At 31.5% G+C, this 13,437-nt stretch overlaps 1 protein-coding gene across 1 annotated transcript; it reads left to right on the forward strand.

Moving 5' to 3' along the window:
* The first annotated feature begins 2,219 nt into the window (after positions 1-2,219).
* Positions 2,220-3,980, forward strand: LOC121263019 (cyclin-D5-1-like). Its single transcript, XM_041165782.1, has 5 exons — positions 2,220-2,716; positions 2,822-2,908; positions 3,002-3,296; positions 3,402-3,535; positions 3,674-3,980. Exons 1-5 carry the CDS (start codon positions 2,411-2,413, stop codon positions 3,893-3,895), a joined length of 1,044 nt encoding a protein of 347 aa, XP_041021716.1. The 5' UTR covers positions 2,220-2,410; the 3' UTR covers positions 3,896-3,980.
* The last annotated feature ends 9,457 nt before the right edge of the window (positions 3,981-13,437 follow it).

Genomic DNA, 13,437 nt, shown 5'->3' on the forward strand with positions numbered 1-13,437 from the left:
TTTCATCTATCTAATTTCACCTCGCATTGTAAAACCAAACGACGTTATTGCATGTGGGTTGGATTTTGGATCTTTTGATGTACGCTGTCTAATGCATGTGCGATTGATCTAAAAAGCTGTTGTCCTACAACTTCCTTTTACTACTTTTGGACTAACGCTAGCGGTTAAAGTAAGGACATTCAATTGGATTCATTATTTTTATCTTTAAAATTTAATCAAAAGTACATATCTTTTATAAATTCAAAACTTCTCTATTTATAACCCTATATTAGATTAGTTATTAGATTCATCAAAATAATAATATAATATTATTTTGTTAATAATAATATTTTTTATTTATTTTTTTCATATTTTACAATTACACTAACTATATATTAATTAATAATTTAATTTTATACTTAAATTATTATTTTCCAACTTAAATATATTGTGACTCAAAATTGAGAAATAATAATTTAAGTAAATAAAATAATAGTTATAGAGTGTGAATAGTGAGTCTTCAAATTTGAAGATAAAGAAAAATGTACTGTAGCTAAAAGCTTGACATTTGAGCATATAGTGAATTCAATACCAAGATTTTAAAGCTAAAATTATCAAATTTTAAAGATTGGATTCATTTGATGAGTCCAATACTAGTGCTCTAAACAAGCGTTTCATAGTTGGTACACTTTTTTAATAGGTGTATAAAGTATTTTTTATATATATAAATGAGTAATGATACACATATAACTATTTTTATAATTTTTTTACAATCATGTTTTAAAATGATAGTATTTGTATAAAATAATGTTATTTTTATAATTTATTTTATTAAAATACTTCTCATTTAAGACATAATTATAAAAAAATTATAAAAAATAGTTATACATATATAATTTTCCAGTATAAATCTCGTCTGTCAATTCCTTGTTATTTTTTAGATGGACAATACTAGAGCTACTGCTTGGGGCTCTGATGGCACTAATATGTGTTTTTTAATGTGTTTTTTTTAAACACTTTTAAATATTTAAAAAAAATAAATTTAAAACATTATTAAAAAACATTTTCTTAATAAAAAAGTAAAAAAAAATTATTAAAAAATACTTCATTAATCACGAAGTAAAATAAAAAAATTACTTCGTGATTAATGAAGTATTTTTTTTAATGATATTATAAATTTTATTTTATTTTTTTAAAATATTTAAAATTTTTAAAAAAATCTATATAAAAAAAAACTTAAAAAAAACACATAAAAAACATCACATGCTAGAGCATTATTCTTTTCTTCTTTTCGTGATTATCTTAAAAAGAAAACACTAGTATGTTACCTAAACTTGACTGTTCTTTTTGATCACTTGACAAAATTTTTTTTTTTTTTTTACTTAGTGATTAAAGAAGTGTTTTTAAGTATATTAATATAATTTTTTTATTTTTTAAAAATATTTAAATGTATTAAAAAATATAAAATAAAAAAAATAATAATAAAAAAAAAAAAAAAGAAGAGAAAAGATACTGGACGGCACGCCCAACAGTAAATATTAAGCAGAATAGCATTGCTTTATCTTAAAATTTGACGCCACCGTCTGGATCGTACCTCACTAAATTCCCAACTCTCTCCAATCACATGAGACCAAGTTACACCTCACGCCTCATGGGTACGACCCCATGTACGGCGTTCACCTGACACTAACAATGACAAAACGTCTTCCAATTGGACCGTGTCAACACGCTCCAAGTACTCGCGTATTACCTGCCGCTCCCCTAACAGTTCGGGCCCTGAAAACAAAAGCAATCAGTCAAACATTATAATCTTCCAGATAATTTATAAAGTTATTCATACCTTAGAACTAATTTATTATTATTTTATTATTTAATTATTTTTTTCTCTTTGAATCTGTATTAAAATTTTCAAAACATCACGTTGTTGCATAAAATAAAAGAAAACAAATTAAATTAATTAAAGCAATCATATAATTTAATTAAATAAAACTTAATTTTATAAAAATTGAAATTTTTTCTCTTTAAGTTAATTTTTATAAAATTAAATTTATTTTAAATTAATTTACATAATTATATTGATTGATTAAATTTATTTTTTTAAAATTATACAAAATTATCATATTCTTAAATTTTTAATATAGCTTAATTAAGAAAAGAAAAACAAAATAATAAAATAATAATAAATGTATCATTACCCATTTATATATAAACGCGCTCTCTCGACCACATCGAACCCCAAAACAAAAAACTCCTACAGTCTCGCCACATCAAAAGACAACGCAGAATCAATATCTAAAACCGCTAAAAATTCTCACATCTTTTGCTAAATTATAGCTCCCCGTCTCCATTTCCACTTCTCCCTCTACTTCTTCCTTTTGGTCATGGCGGTAAACAGCGTGTTCTCTCTCCAAATCATGGATTTAGCAGTTTTATGGATCTCTCCTATGTCTTAGGTTTTCTGTTTGACGTAGAGAGAGAGAGAGAGGAAATGAGGGAGTTAAAAGTGGATGATGATTCCATCTCTGGCCTCCTTTGTCAAGAAAGTGAGACTTGTTTGGATGACGAGCTGGTAGAGGACACGTTCATTAACTTTACAACTTACGATGACTGTGAAGATGAGTACATGGACACGTTGTTTGAAAGAGAAATCTGTTATGGGTTCAAAAGAAATGAATCCTTGGTTTTTGGAAACTGGATCAAACGTGCTCGCTTGGAAACTATCACATGGATTCTCAAAGTTAGTCTCACCTCCATTTCCTTTGTATTTTCATTTCGCTAGATTAAACTTTAACAGTACCATTGTAATTCGGGTTGATTTGTCTGTCTTTATACGCGGATCCAGATCAGAGCAGCATTCGGATTTAGTTTCCAAACAGTTCATATGTCTATGACATACTTCGATAGATTCCTTTCAAGGCGGTCCATCTCTGTAAGTTTTATTTTCTTTTTCGATACAGTGGACGGACTGCGTTTTGTTTCAACGCAATCCATATATCAATAATGAATTTTTAATCTTTTTCAGAGTGAAAAATTGTGGGCTATTAGATTACTTTCAGTGGCGTGTCTTTCTTTGGCTGCGAAGATGGAGGAGGTAAAAGTTCCAGTGTTATCAGAGTATCTGTTAGAGGATTATAACTTTGACAGCAAAGTCATTCAGAGAATGGAGCTTCTGGTATTGAGCACATTGGAATGGCGGATGTGCTCAATCACTCCTTTTGCTTTTCTTTATTTCTTCCTCACGAAGTTGTGCGATATTGAGTCTCCACCAAGCAATATGGTGTCTAGAACTGTGGAGATCATGTTAGCTCTAATGAGAGGTACATCATGAACATTTATATATGCTAGAATTCATATTATTGTTCTAATTTTGTTATATGATTATATATAAATCATGTAGTATTGATATAAGTTCTTCAATCTAGAGGTCAATTTAACGGGTCATCGACCATCTGCAATAGCTGCTGCATCCGCCTTGTTGGCTTTGGATGATAGATTAACAAGAAGAGCATTGGAGATGAAGATGAATTCCATTTCCCATCGTAGATTTCTTGAAATTGTGAGTCCCTTGTACGGATATCTGTATCTATATTTTATTTTAGAACTTATTTTTCTCATATAGTTTAATAAAAAAAAAATGAGGAAGTAGATTCCTGTTAATGGGTTTTGGACTTTGTGTTGGCCTTTTCTGTCACAGGATGAGGTGTATTCATGCTATGATATGATGCGAAGATTAGATATGGAGAATCTTAAAATTCCAAAGGTTGTAAATTCGCCTAATCTTTCGCCGACGACCCAATTGAGGCCTATTGGCCGTGTTGTAGAAAATTCTTCGGTTACTACCAATAAAAGAAGAAGGCTTACATTCAGTGCCTGTGATCAAAGTTGCGGCATACCTGATCATGATCAACTCTGCTAGAGAAATTTGACTGTTAGAGGTTTCCAAACATTTATAATTTTGGTTTTTTTAATGATGATCATTGGTCTTCTGAACTTTCTTTAATCATTACTTGATGCCCATGATTTGGGATTTTGCCTGAATCTCCCTTACGAACAAGGGAAGAGAGAAACAGTGTAGAAAAAGAGAGAGCAAAAAGCAAAGCTCTGGGCTACATATAAAAGCTGATCCACTGTGTAAGAGGGGGGGGGGGGGGGGGGGGGGGGGGGGGGGGGGGGGGGGGGGGGGGGGGGGGGGGGGGGTTGTGGGTGGAGGGGGGGAACTGGGGGAATGTGTGTGGGGGGGGCAGGCTGCGTGTAAAACACTAGAGTGTTAATTCATTTTTGTTCATCTTTTCTTTTTTGTTTCTGATCAATTCTCTCTTGGTTCTTCTTTGTGGGTCTGCAATGCCTGTTGCGAGCGGCCTTTTGGTGGGATGCTTTGTTGGTGTTTTGAAAAGGCTGAAAGCAAGGTAGACTGAGGGAGAAAGAGGGTCAAGGAGCTGTTTAGGCTGTGTTTGGGCAGTGGATTCTACTATTTAGTATTTTTTCATTATTTTTTATTACTATTTCATATTTCATCGTTACTTTTTTATTATTTTTTTATTAATATTTACAAATCATCCGACTTCACTGCACAAACAAATATGAAGAATGTGATTAGATTTGTTTGAATGTTTGGGGCACCGCTCTTTTTTCTGGTTAAGATCATCTGGGTTGAGGGGACGTGAAACTCGAGACATTGTTTGTGGAATCAATAGAAAATTAGAAATGCCTCTCTTCGTTGATTAAACTCGGGACACTGTCGGCTAAATTTTTCGCAGCCAGCTGAGTGTCGATATTATTAGCTCTGCTCTTACATCATAAAAAAAATAAATTCTTATAATCTTTTTTCTTTGGAGAGAGTGACTACTAACCAGATTAATGTTGTGTTTAATTGTTAAACACTCAACTTATCTCAAATAAATTATTGATTAGATCTATTAATTTTTCAATTTTTCATAAAAAAAATTAAACGCATCTCAACTTATTTCATGTATTTCAAATTAAACTCATCTCAATAGAATTAAAATATTATTATTTATAATTTGTAATACTCCATATGATATGAATAAGGGTAGGTAATTTATGGGATCTCACACTGTTTGGGAAAAAAAAGTTCTTGCTCTTTATAAGATTCTAATGAGATTCCAATTGTATCATTCACTAATCCTTTTAGAGTATAGGCCATATAGTTTGGACCTTCCATCAGGACGTTACAAATGATATTAGAGCTTATCTCAACCAGAAATGTGAGACTTGAGTCATATCACCTACAATGGACAAGCTCGACGAAGACGTCGGGAATTTAATGGAGGTAGATTGTGTGATATGAATAAGGATAGGTAGTGTATGAGATTCCACATTGCTTGAGAATGAGAAGTTATTGCTCTTTATAAAGTTCTAATGAGGTTCCAATTATATCATTAACTAGATCTTTTAGAATATAGGTCATGTGGTTTGGGTCTTCTATTGGGACGTTACACAATTCATCTCAACATTCAAATGAAACTATTCTCATCTCAAACATCTAAAAAGTTAAAGCCGCTCGGTTAGAAAAAATGATAGTTGTAGTCGTGAGTACACAAGCGTTACGCAATTATTTTGAAAAAAAGTTAATAAATACATGATCCACATAAAAAAAATTAATTTTTTTAATAGTAGTTTTCTTTTTTTTAAAATGACTACACACGACATTTACACACTATAACTGCATGTACCGTTACTCCACGGTTAGACCCCAAAGAAATGCATTCATTATATGTTTTAACGAACAATGTTGAGAAATTTGGTTTCTGCTATGAAGATAAAGCTTGCATATGCACCGAAGAAAAAGATAGGATGCGGAGGAACACAAATTTATAGAAAATAAGATAGGATGGAATGATGGAATATGCAGCATTGTATGAAGTAAAAATGAATAGCAAAACAGAGAAGGAGAACGACAAAAAACAAAAAGAAAAAAAAAAAAAAGTTCTTTTCTCTGGTATGATCTTTGGCTGAAACCCAAAGATGTGGGCAGATCAGGTTGACGTTCGGAGGGATAGTTTAAGGGCGAGACAAGATCGATACTGTTCGGTCAAAACTGGAAAAAAGTACTTGGTGCTTTGGCTGACATTGTTATCTGCACCAGCTGTGCATTCTTTGCTGGCAAGAAAATGGCATCTTGACTAGTGCTAAAAATTAAACTCAAAATCATACGGTCTAGATCTCTGCCCTATATATCATAAGCTTTTGCCCTATCTCTGTTTTCTATCTGACGAGACGTGGCTGGTACAGAGTAAGGTGTTCGTGATTGCATTGATGCCATTGACATGATGAACCATCGCTCTGCTCCTTGCATGTGTAGCGGTTGAAGTACGACATTAATACCCACGCTATATTTACCATTGGTCGTTGTCAAGTGAAGTTCCTAATCCTAATGCCAACTTAATGAAATACGTTCATAAATCTTGCTGGGGAAGTTGTTTTACATCAACATCCAACCTAAGAGCACCAGCATTGCTTGTCAAATTTTGCCTCATTTTTATTAAAATGGTCTATATTAGAGTAGTTAAAATTTCAATACTTTATTTGTGAACTACAATAAAATCAAACTATTCTTTAAATTTGGAGTTCTACTGTTCATCTCTAAAATATTTTTTTAGTCTAAAACTATTCTCCAAGTTTTACTGTTCTATAGTTTCTACAGTTCTACTATTCAGTTCCCATTTTTCTTTTTATTTTTCTCTTTCTTTAGTTGGAGTGTATTTATTAAATAATTAGATTGAGAAAAAAAATAGTTGAAAAATAATAATTTTAAATAAAAATTAAATTATTAATTAATATTTAAAATGTATTTGTAAAATATAAAAAAAAATTATTATTATTAAAATATATATATTATATTATTATTTTGATTTTAGAATGAATAATCTAATATAGATTAATATCTTCAATAATTTTGATTTTAGTTAAAATCTCAATTTTTATTCAAATTTTAGACTTAGGGCAAGTTTGGGGGGTAAGATGAGAATTTTGTGTTTTGTTTGAGAATTTAAAATATTGTGTTTTAATATTATATTGTATTAAGATTTGAAAAAGGTGAATTGAAATTTGAAAAAATTGAATTGTTTATTATATTTTGTATGAGAATTTGAAAAATATGTAATGATGAGATGAAAATTTTGTACCTCATCCCATCTCCAAACCTGCCTACATTGGCAAAAAAAAAAATATTATGCCAAATTTTAATAAACTAAGTAATTCGGCGCATAGGAGATATTATATCAAGTCATATCAACGTTAAAAATAATAATAATAAAACTGGCCGATAATAAACTACACACCGACCCTACATAATACATATGGCTGCCTTGCTTTGCGTTTCTACTCGGAACAGGTACACGCATGCAGCTGGACTCTGAGACTTTTTTGACACTGCACTCTCCAATCCTGTCCACGACATAAATAAGGTTCCCAACCGAGAGAGAGAAATTAATTTCTTGCATTGAATCGAGAACTATATATAGATGAGTATTAGATGGTTAAATTTATCCTCGTTGTCGGTTTGTTTTAATTTGTCTTTATGTATTTATTACCTAGGACGTTCTCATCTCAGTTTGCTTTATACATTGTAACTTTTAAAATTTTAGGACCCCTTTGATAGTAAGATTAGGGGTGATCTCGGTCTGGTCTTGAGTCATTTTGTAAACTGGACCGGACCTATTCGGTTTATGAATTATTCATCCTAGACCAGACTGAGTCACGTATAGGACTGATCCTGTCCAGTCCAGGATCCATCCAGTCGGTCTGGACATGTCTAAAATGGGTCATTCAGCTCATCTAAATCTTTTTTTTTTTTTTTTGCTCAATTTCAATTATTTTCAACCCACTTCAAATTTTGTACAATTTTTTTAGCTAAAACTACTAAAAAAAACTTGATCTTGAAAAATACAATGATAAAAAAACACTAATCTATATAAAAAACTAAAAAAACCAAAAAAAATAATAATAATACAAAAGATTACAAATTACAAATTATAATCCAAAACTTAACAACTTAAGTACTCAACATATAAAGGGTATTTTACAGAGTTGTGAAAGACCAAAATATTATAACAAAGTTGAAAGTTCGCATCAACAAAACTGGTTAGTGATATTCTAGCAAGTTCTTAAAGAGGACTAGAGGAGTGACGTTTATATCTGCTTAACTACTGGAACTCAAGTTCCCATGTAAGAAATTTCTGCAACTAAATTTATGTAATAAAGCAAAAGTACCAAGGACCCAAAATTAAAAGTCCCAAAAATCAAATTGAAATTATCTCATATGCTTTGGTTTGATTATGTAATAACAGAATAAAATCTTGTCAATAAAATCTTCATTTCCACCTCTTTCTACTTCTTTCATCGTATGCATCTACTTATAATATAACATATATATTTGACCACAGAGACTAGAGAGAAGAAATTAAATTAGTCCTAATTAACATATATAGTCCGATTGATCATTTATCCAAATAAATTAGTCCTTAGCATGGTAGGCTAGAATCTAGATGCATATATAGATACAAAACTGGTTAGTGATATGAGAGCCTAGCTTACCAACAATCTTCTCACCTCTTTATTCTTTAATCAACATTAGATGTAGGACCAGTAGGCATTGAATTTGACGTTTCCACAAAATCAGCAAAGTTTGGGTCCCCAACAAGTTATATCCATAAAAATTTAAAACAAAACAAGTTAAATAAAATTACATAACATGGAAGATAAAACAAAATAAACCACAAAAGATATCAAAGGTAATTTTATTACATACCCATATCCAGCTGTTTCTCAAATTCCTCCACTTTATCCATTAAAGTCCTAAGGCTTATTGAAGTAGAAGAAGGACGAAGCCAGTTTTGTGCACATATGAGACCCTCAACACTCATTGGATTTAAACTACTTCGGAAAAGGTCAAGTACACGACCCACAGTGCTAAATGTAGATTCAGAACAATGTTTTGAATACCGTACCAGATGACGTACAGGTTAAGACACTGGAACGAAATATTTCGGTACCAGTATCGTTTCGTGTACCATTTCAAGATAGTCGATATATGAATAAATTATATATATAAATATATATAAATTATATTCCAAAATAATAGTTTATATATGAATAAATTATATATAAATACATATATATATATAAATTACAGTGCTAAATGTAGATTCAGAACAATGTTTTGAATACCGTACCAGATGACGTACAGGTTAAGACACTGGAACGAAATATTTCGGTACCAGTATCGTTTCGTGTACCATTTCAAGATAGTCGATATATGAATAAATTATATATATAAATATATATAAATTATATTCCAAAATAATAGTTTATATATGAATAAATTATATATAAATACATATATATATATAAATTATAAATAGCCTATATCACATTTTGTAGCGAGGATTAAGAAGAACACTAACATATAACAACATATTCTGATTTTTCAAGTTCTCTCAATACTTGTCAAACTTTATCTTCATATTTGTGGTTATTAATCCCACCACGGGGTTTCGTTCTTCACACTCCATAATAATGGTATCTTTAATAATAACCAACTCCGGGTAAAAAATATTACAAGTTACATATTCACCCCCTGAGAATTTGAAAGTTGCATCATGAAATAATGCAATGAACCTCACAAACAACTGCACCTTCGCCTAATCGGATGCATTGAGAGGCCCTAACTTCTTTGACTTTCTCGTATTCACCACATGGTCTATATTTTCATCATCGACATCGTCATCATTGTCATCTCTAATACTACTAAGGAAGCACAAATCTTCTTCCTCCAAACGATCAAAAGCCTTTTTAAATTTTAAATCCCTCTCCAACATAAGATAGGTAGAGTTTCACCTAGTCGATACATCTAGGTAAACTTGGCTTCTAGATTGAATCTCTTACAACTCCACACATTTCTGAAATGCACTCCACCTTTAAGGGGAGGATTTAACATACTTCACAACACTCCTCACCTTCGCAATAGACTCATCATACTCTTTTAACCCCTCACAAACGATTAAGTTCAAAATGTGGGCACAACATCGAACATGCAAGAATTCATCTTCCAAGATCGTGTCTCTCCTATACTTTGTTTTTTTTTTTCAAATAAGAAACAACTCCATTATTAGAACTTGCATTATCAAGTGTGAGTGCAAATATTTTTGGTCACCCCTAATCATGCAAACACATCTTTATGCCCTTACCAAGGGTATCACCCTCGTGATTTTCAACCAAACAAAAGGAAAGAATCTTCTTGTGTAACTTCCAGTCATCATCAATAAAGTGTGTTGTAGACATATATAGTTTAGGTTTTGCACGGATGTCCATGTATCCGTAGTGAGAGAAACTCGCTGCCCTCGAAGAGCATTTCTCAACTTTTATTTTTCTTTCAAAAACAAATTAAAGCAATCATTGGCAACCGTCATACGGGATGGAATCCCTACTCACTTAGGGCAAACCACAAGCATAAACTTCCTGAAACCCTCCCCGTCAACATGCCTAAATGGCAACTCATCAAGAATAATCATCTCTACTAAGGCTTGTCGGCAAGCCTCAACACTAAATGCAATAGGCACAAGTCCCCCACTACCATTACCACTTCCTCCCTCCACCTTCCAACCTAGAGTCGTCTGGGATTTATCCGTCTTCTTAAATAGACATTTCTTACATTGGTGCTCAATGTGATACTTCATGTTTTTCGTACCATTGGTCTTCATATCACATGCATACAAAGCACCACAATAATTACATGCAGCCCTAGGTTTACTTGGATCACTTTTTGGTATTTTTGTAAAGTGATCCCAAACAAAAGACCTAACTCTACCTCTTTGCAACCCACCAACTGATAGATCACTTACATTGGATGGGGGTGGGGGTGGAGGCATGTTTGGTGTTGACTCTTGCACATCATTTGTAGAAGACTCCATCTATAAAAAAAAAAGTCAGGACAAACAAGATAAAAGGACAAAAAAATTAGAAAACAAACATTAATATGTCTCAAATCAAGCTGATTGCGTTCTTACTATAAAATATTGCATTCCCATCGAAACATTATATTAATTAATTAGCACACACAAGGGTAATTAATTCACTAACATTTAAAAAAAAACAGGCCTTGACAGATCATTCTCAAAACCCCAAAAATCCCAAATGTCAAGATTTCCAAAAGGGCATGTCAAACCGACAAGCATATAACATTCTCAACAATGTCAACAAGAACTTGTTATTGCTATAAACAAATGCATCTTTTCAGAATCTAGAATGATATTAAAAACACTCCCAAATGATATTAATGGAAGGAACCTGAAAGGTTCACACAAATTAATAAATGATAATATATATTTCATAAATGAGTTTGATTTTAAAAAATTTATTGTAAATAAATATGATACAACTAAACATGTGATCTAGGATTCATCATTTGCACATTTACACTTACCCCCAAAAAAATCATTTGCACATTCACAGCAAGATCATAATGACTGGACAAATTAATCTGGGATTCTTTCATTTTTCTACAAATTAATGCATCTCAACTATATATATATATGAGTATATATATGTATGTGTATATATATATATGAGTTATATTTTCTGTGTGTAAAAAAATACACTGTGTATAAAAAATTAATGCATTGATTCTCAATACAACGTCACAGAATTACACTGGGCCACATCCCAATTCCAAAATACATTAGAAACCAATAACCACAAACTGAGAAAAGGACCAACAATGGCAACAAACAACAGCGAAAAAAAACCAAAATCAATACCATAAAAATTCAAAAGATTAAAAACGAGAGAGAGAGAGTACCAATCGATGAAAAGACGCGACAGAGGAAGGTGTCCGAGGGGCTGGAGGAGAGGGGGATGCGACAGAGAGGGGCTACGGTTTTTGCAAAATCACCTTTCGGAAAAGAGGGGGGCGAACTGGGAAAGTAAGGGGGAGAAGGGAACTAAAACTAATGTTGAAACAGCGCTGTTTGGATTGAAATTGGACCCAAACGGCGCCGTTTCAACAAACAGTTTATTTAAAAAAAAAAAAACTGAGTTGCGTGAATGACATTGTTTCACGCAACTCAGTTTCAAAATTCTCTCCCTCCTGGACTTAAACGGCGCCGTTTAAGTCCTGTTTTATACTAAACGGTGCCGTTTTGGCTTCTTGGCAAATGAGGTATTTCCCCCTCCCCTCCTGAACTTAAACGGGACTGCTTATTGTTTAGTATTGTTTTATAATTTATTATTTTATACTAAATTTGCTTTATACTAAATATTTGCTTAATTTGCTTTATACTAAATAACTATAGATTATACCAATATTAATAATGATACTAATACTATATATTATATAATAATACATTAATACTAATTATACTATAGAATTATAGTGATTAGTTATTATGAATCATGATTAATATAACTATATAATAGACTAATAATATTAGTATTAGACTATTAGTAATATAGTATAGCTATATATTAGTAATATACCAATGTTAGTTATGGTGATTTAGTATAAGTTATAACTATATTAGTATAAGTATAACTATTAACTATAGTCTTAGTCTATATTGGACTATTAGTATTATTATTTTTTTATATCATATTAAAGTCTAGACTATTAATATAATATTTGTATTAGTATAAATATTAGTATTACTATAAAATTATAAATATTACTATTAGTATAAAATTATAAATATTAGTATTAGTTAATAATTACTTAATGGTGAGTTAATGATAAGATTAGGTTAATTGGTTAAATAAAAATTATATAATTAATATATATAAATTATATATATTTTTTTTTAATTCAGTCCGGTCCGGTCCGAAAAACCACTGGACCGGACCGAATTCATTCGGTCCTATGAAATTCAGACTGGACCGAACCGCTCCCGGTTCGGTCCGGTCGGTTTTTCCAGTACGGACCACCTGATTCTCACCCCTAAGTAAAATAAGATCAGATGAGATAATTTTAGATAAATTAAATAAAATATTATTTTTTAAAATTATTATTATTTTAATATTTGAAAAAATTGAATTATTTATTATATTTTATATGAAAATTTAAAAAAGTTATAATGATGAGATAAGATAAGATAAGAGTTTCTGTATCCAAACGGGACCTAATAATTACCATTTTTTTTTTCTTAGCTATACCTACCAACTTCATTTCCTTCTCAGACTTGCATCTACTTAATTGGTGATGTTTTCTCATCACAGGGTCAACTGGGTTGACTAACTTCTCCCAGTAATCAAGGTAATCAATTGCCTCAATAAGACAATTACTTTGCAAAAGTGGAATTGCTTTAAGCACTTCCTTTTACCTGTTCAAGAGGCAAGAGTAAACTATAATCATCCGCTTTGTGCCCCTTCGACATGGCTATGTTATAGGATCTCCTTTCTTTGGCCATCATAAATTCCTTGATTCAAAAAGGCCAAGCAATGTAGACA

The sequence above is a fragment of the Juglans microcarpa x Juglans regia genome, chromosome 4S, assembly GCF_004785595.1.
Source record: "Juglans microcarpa x Juglans regia isolate MS1-56 chromosome 4S, Jm3101_v1.0, whole genome shotgun sequence".
NCBI classification, from domain to species: domain Eukaryota; kingdom Viridiplantae; phylum Streptophyta; class Magnoliopsida; order Fagales; family Juglandaceae; genus Juglans; species Juglans microcarpa x Juglans regia.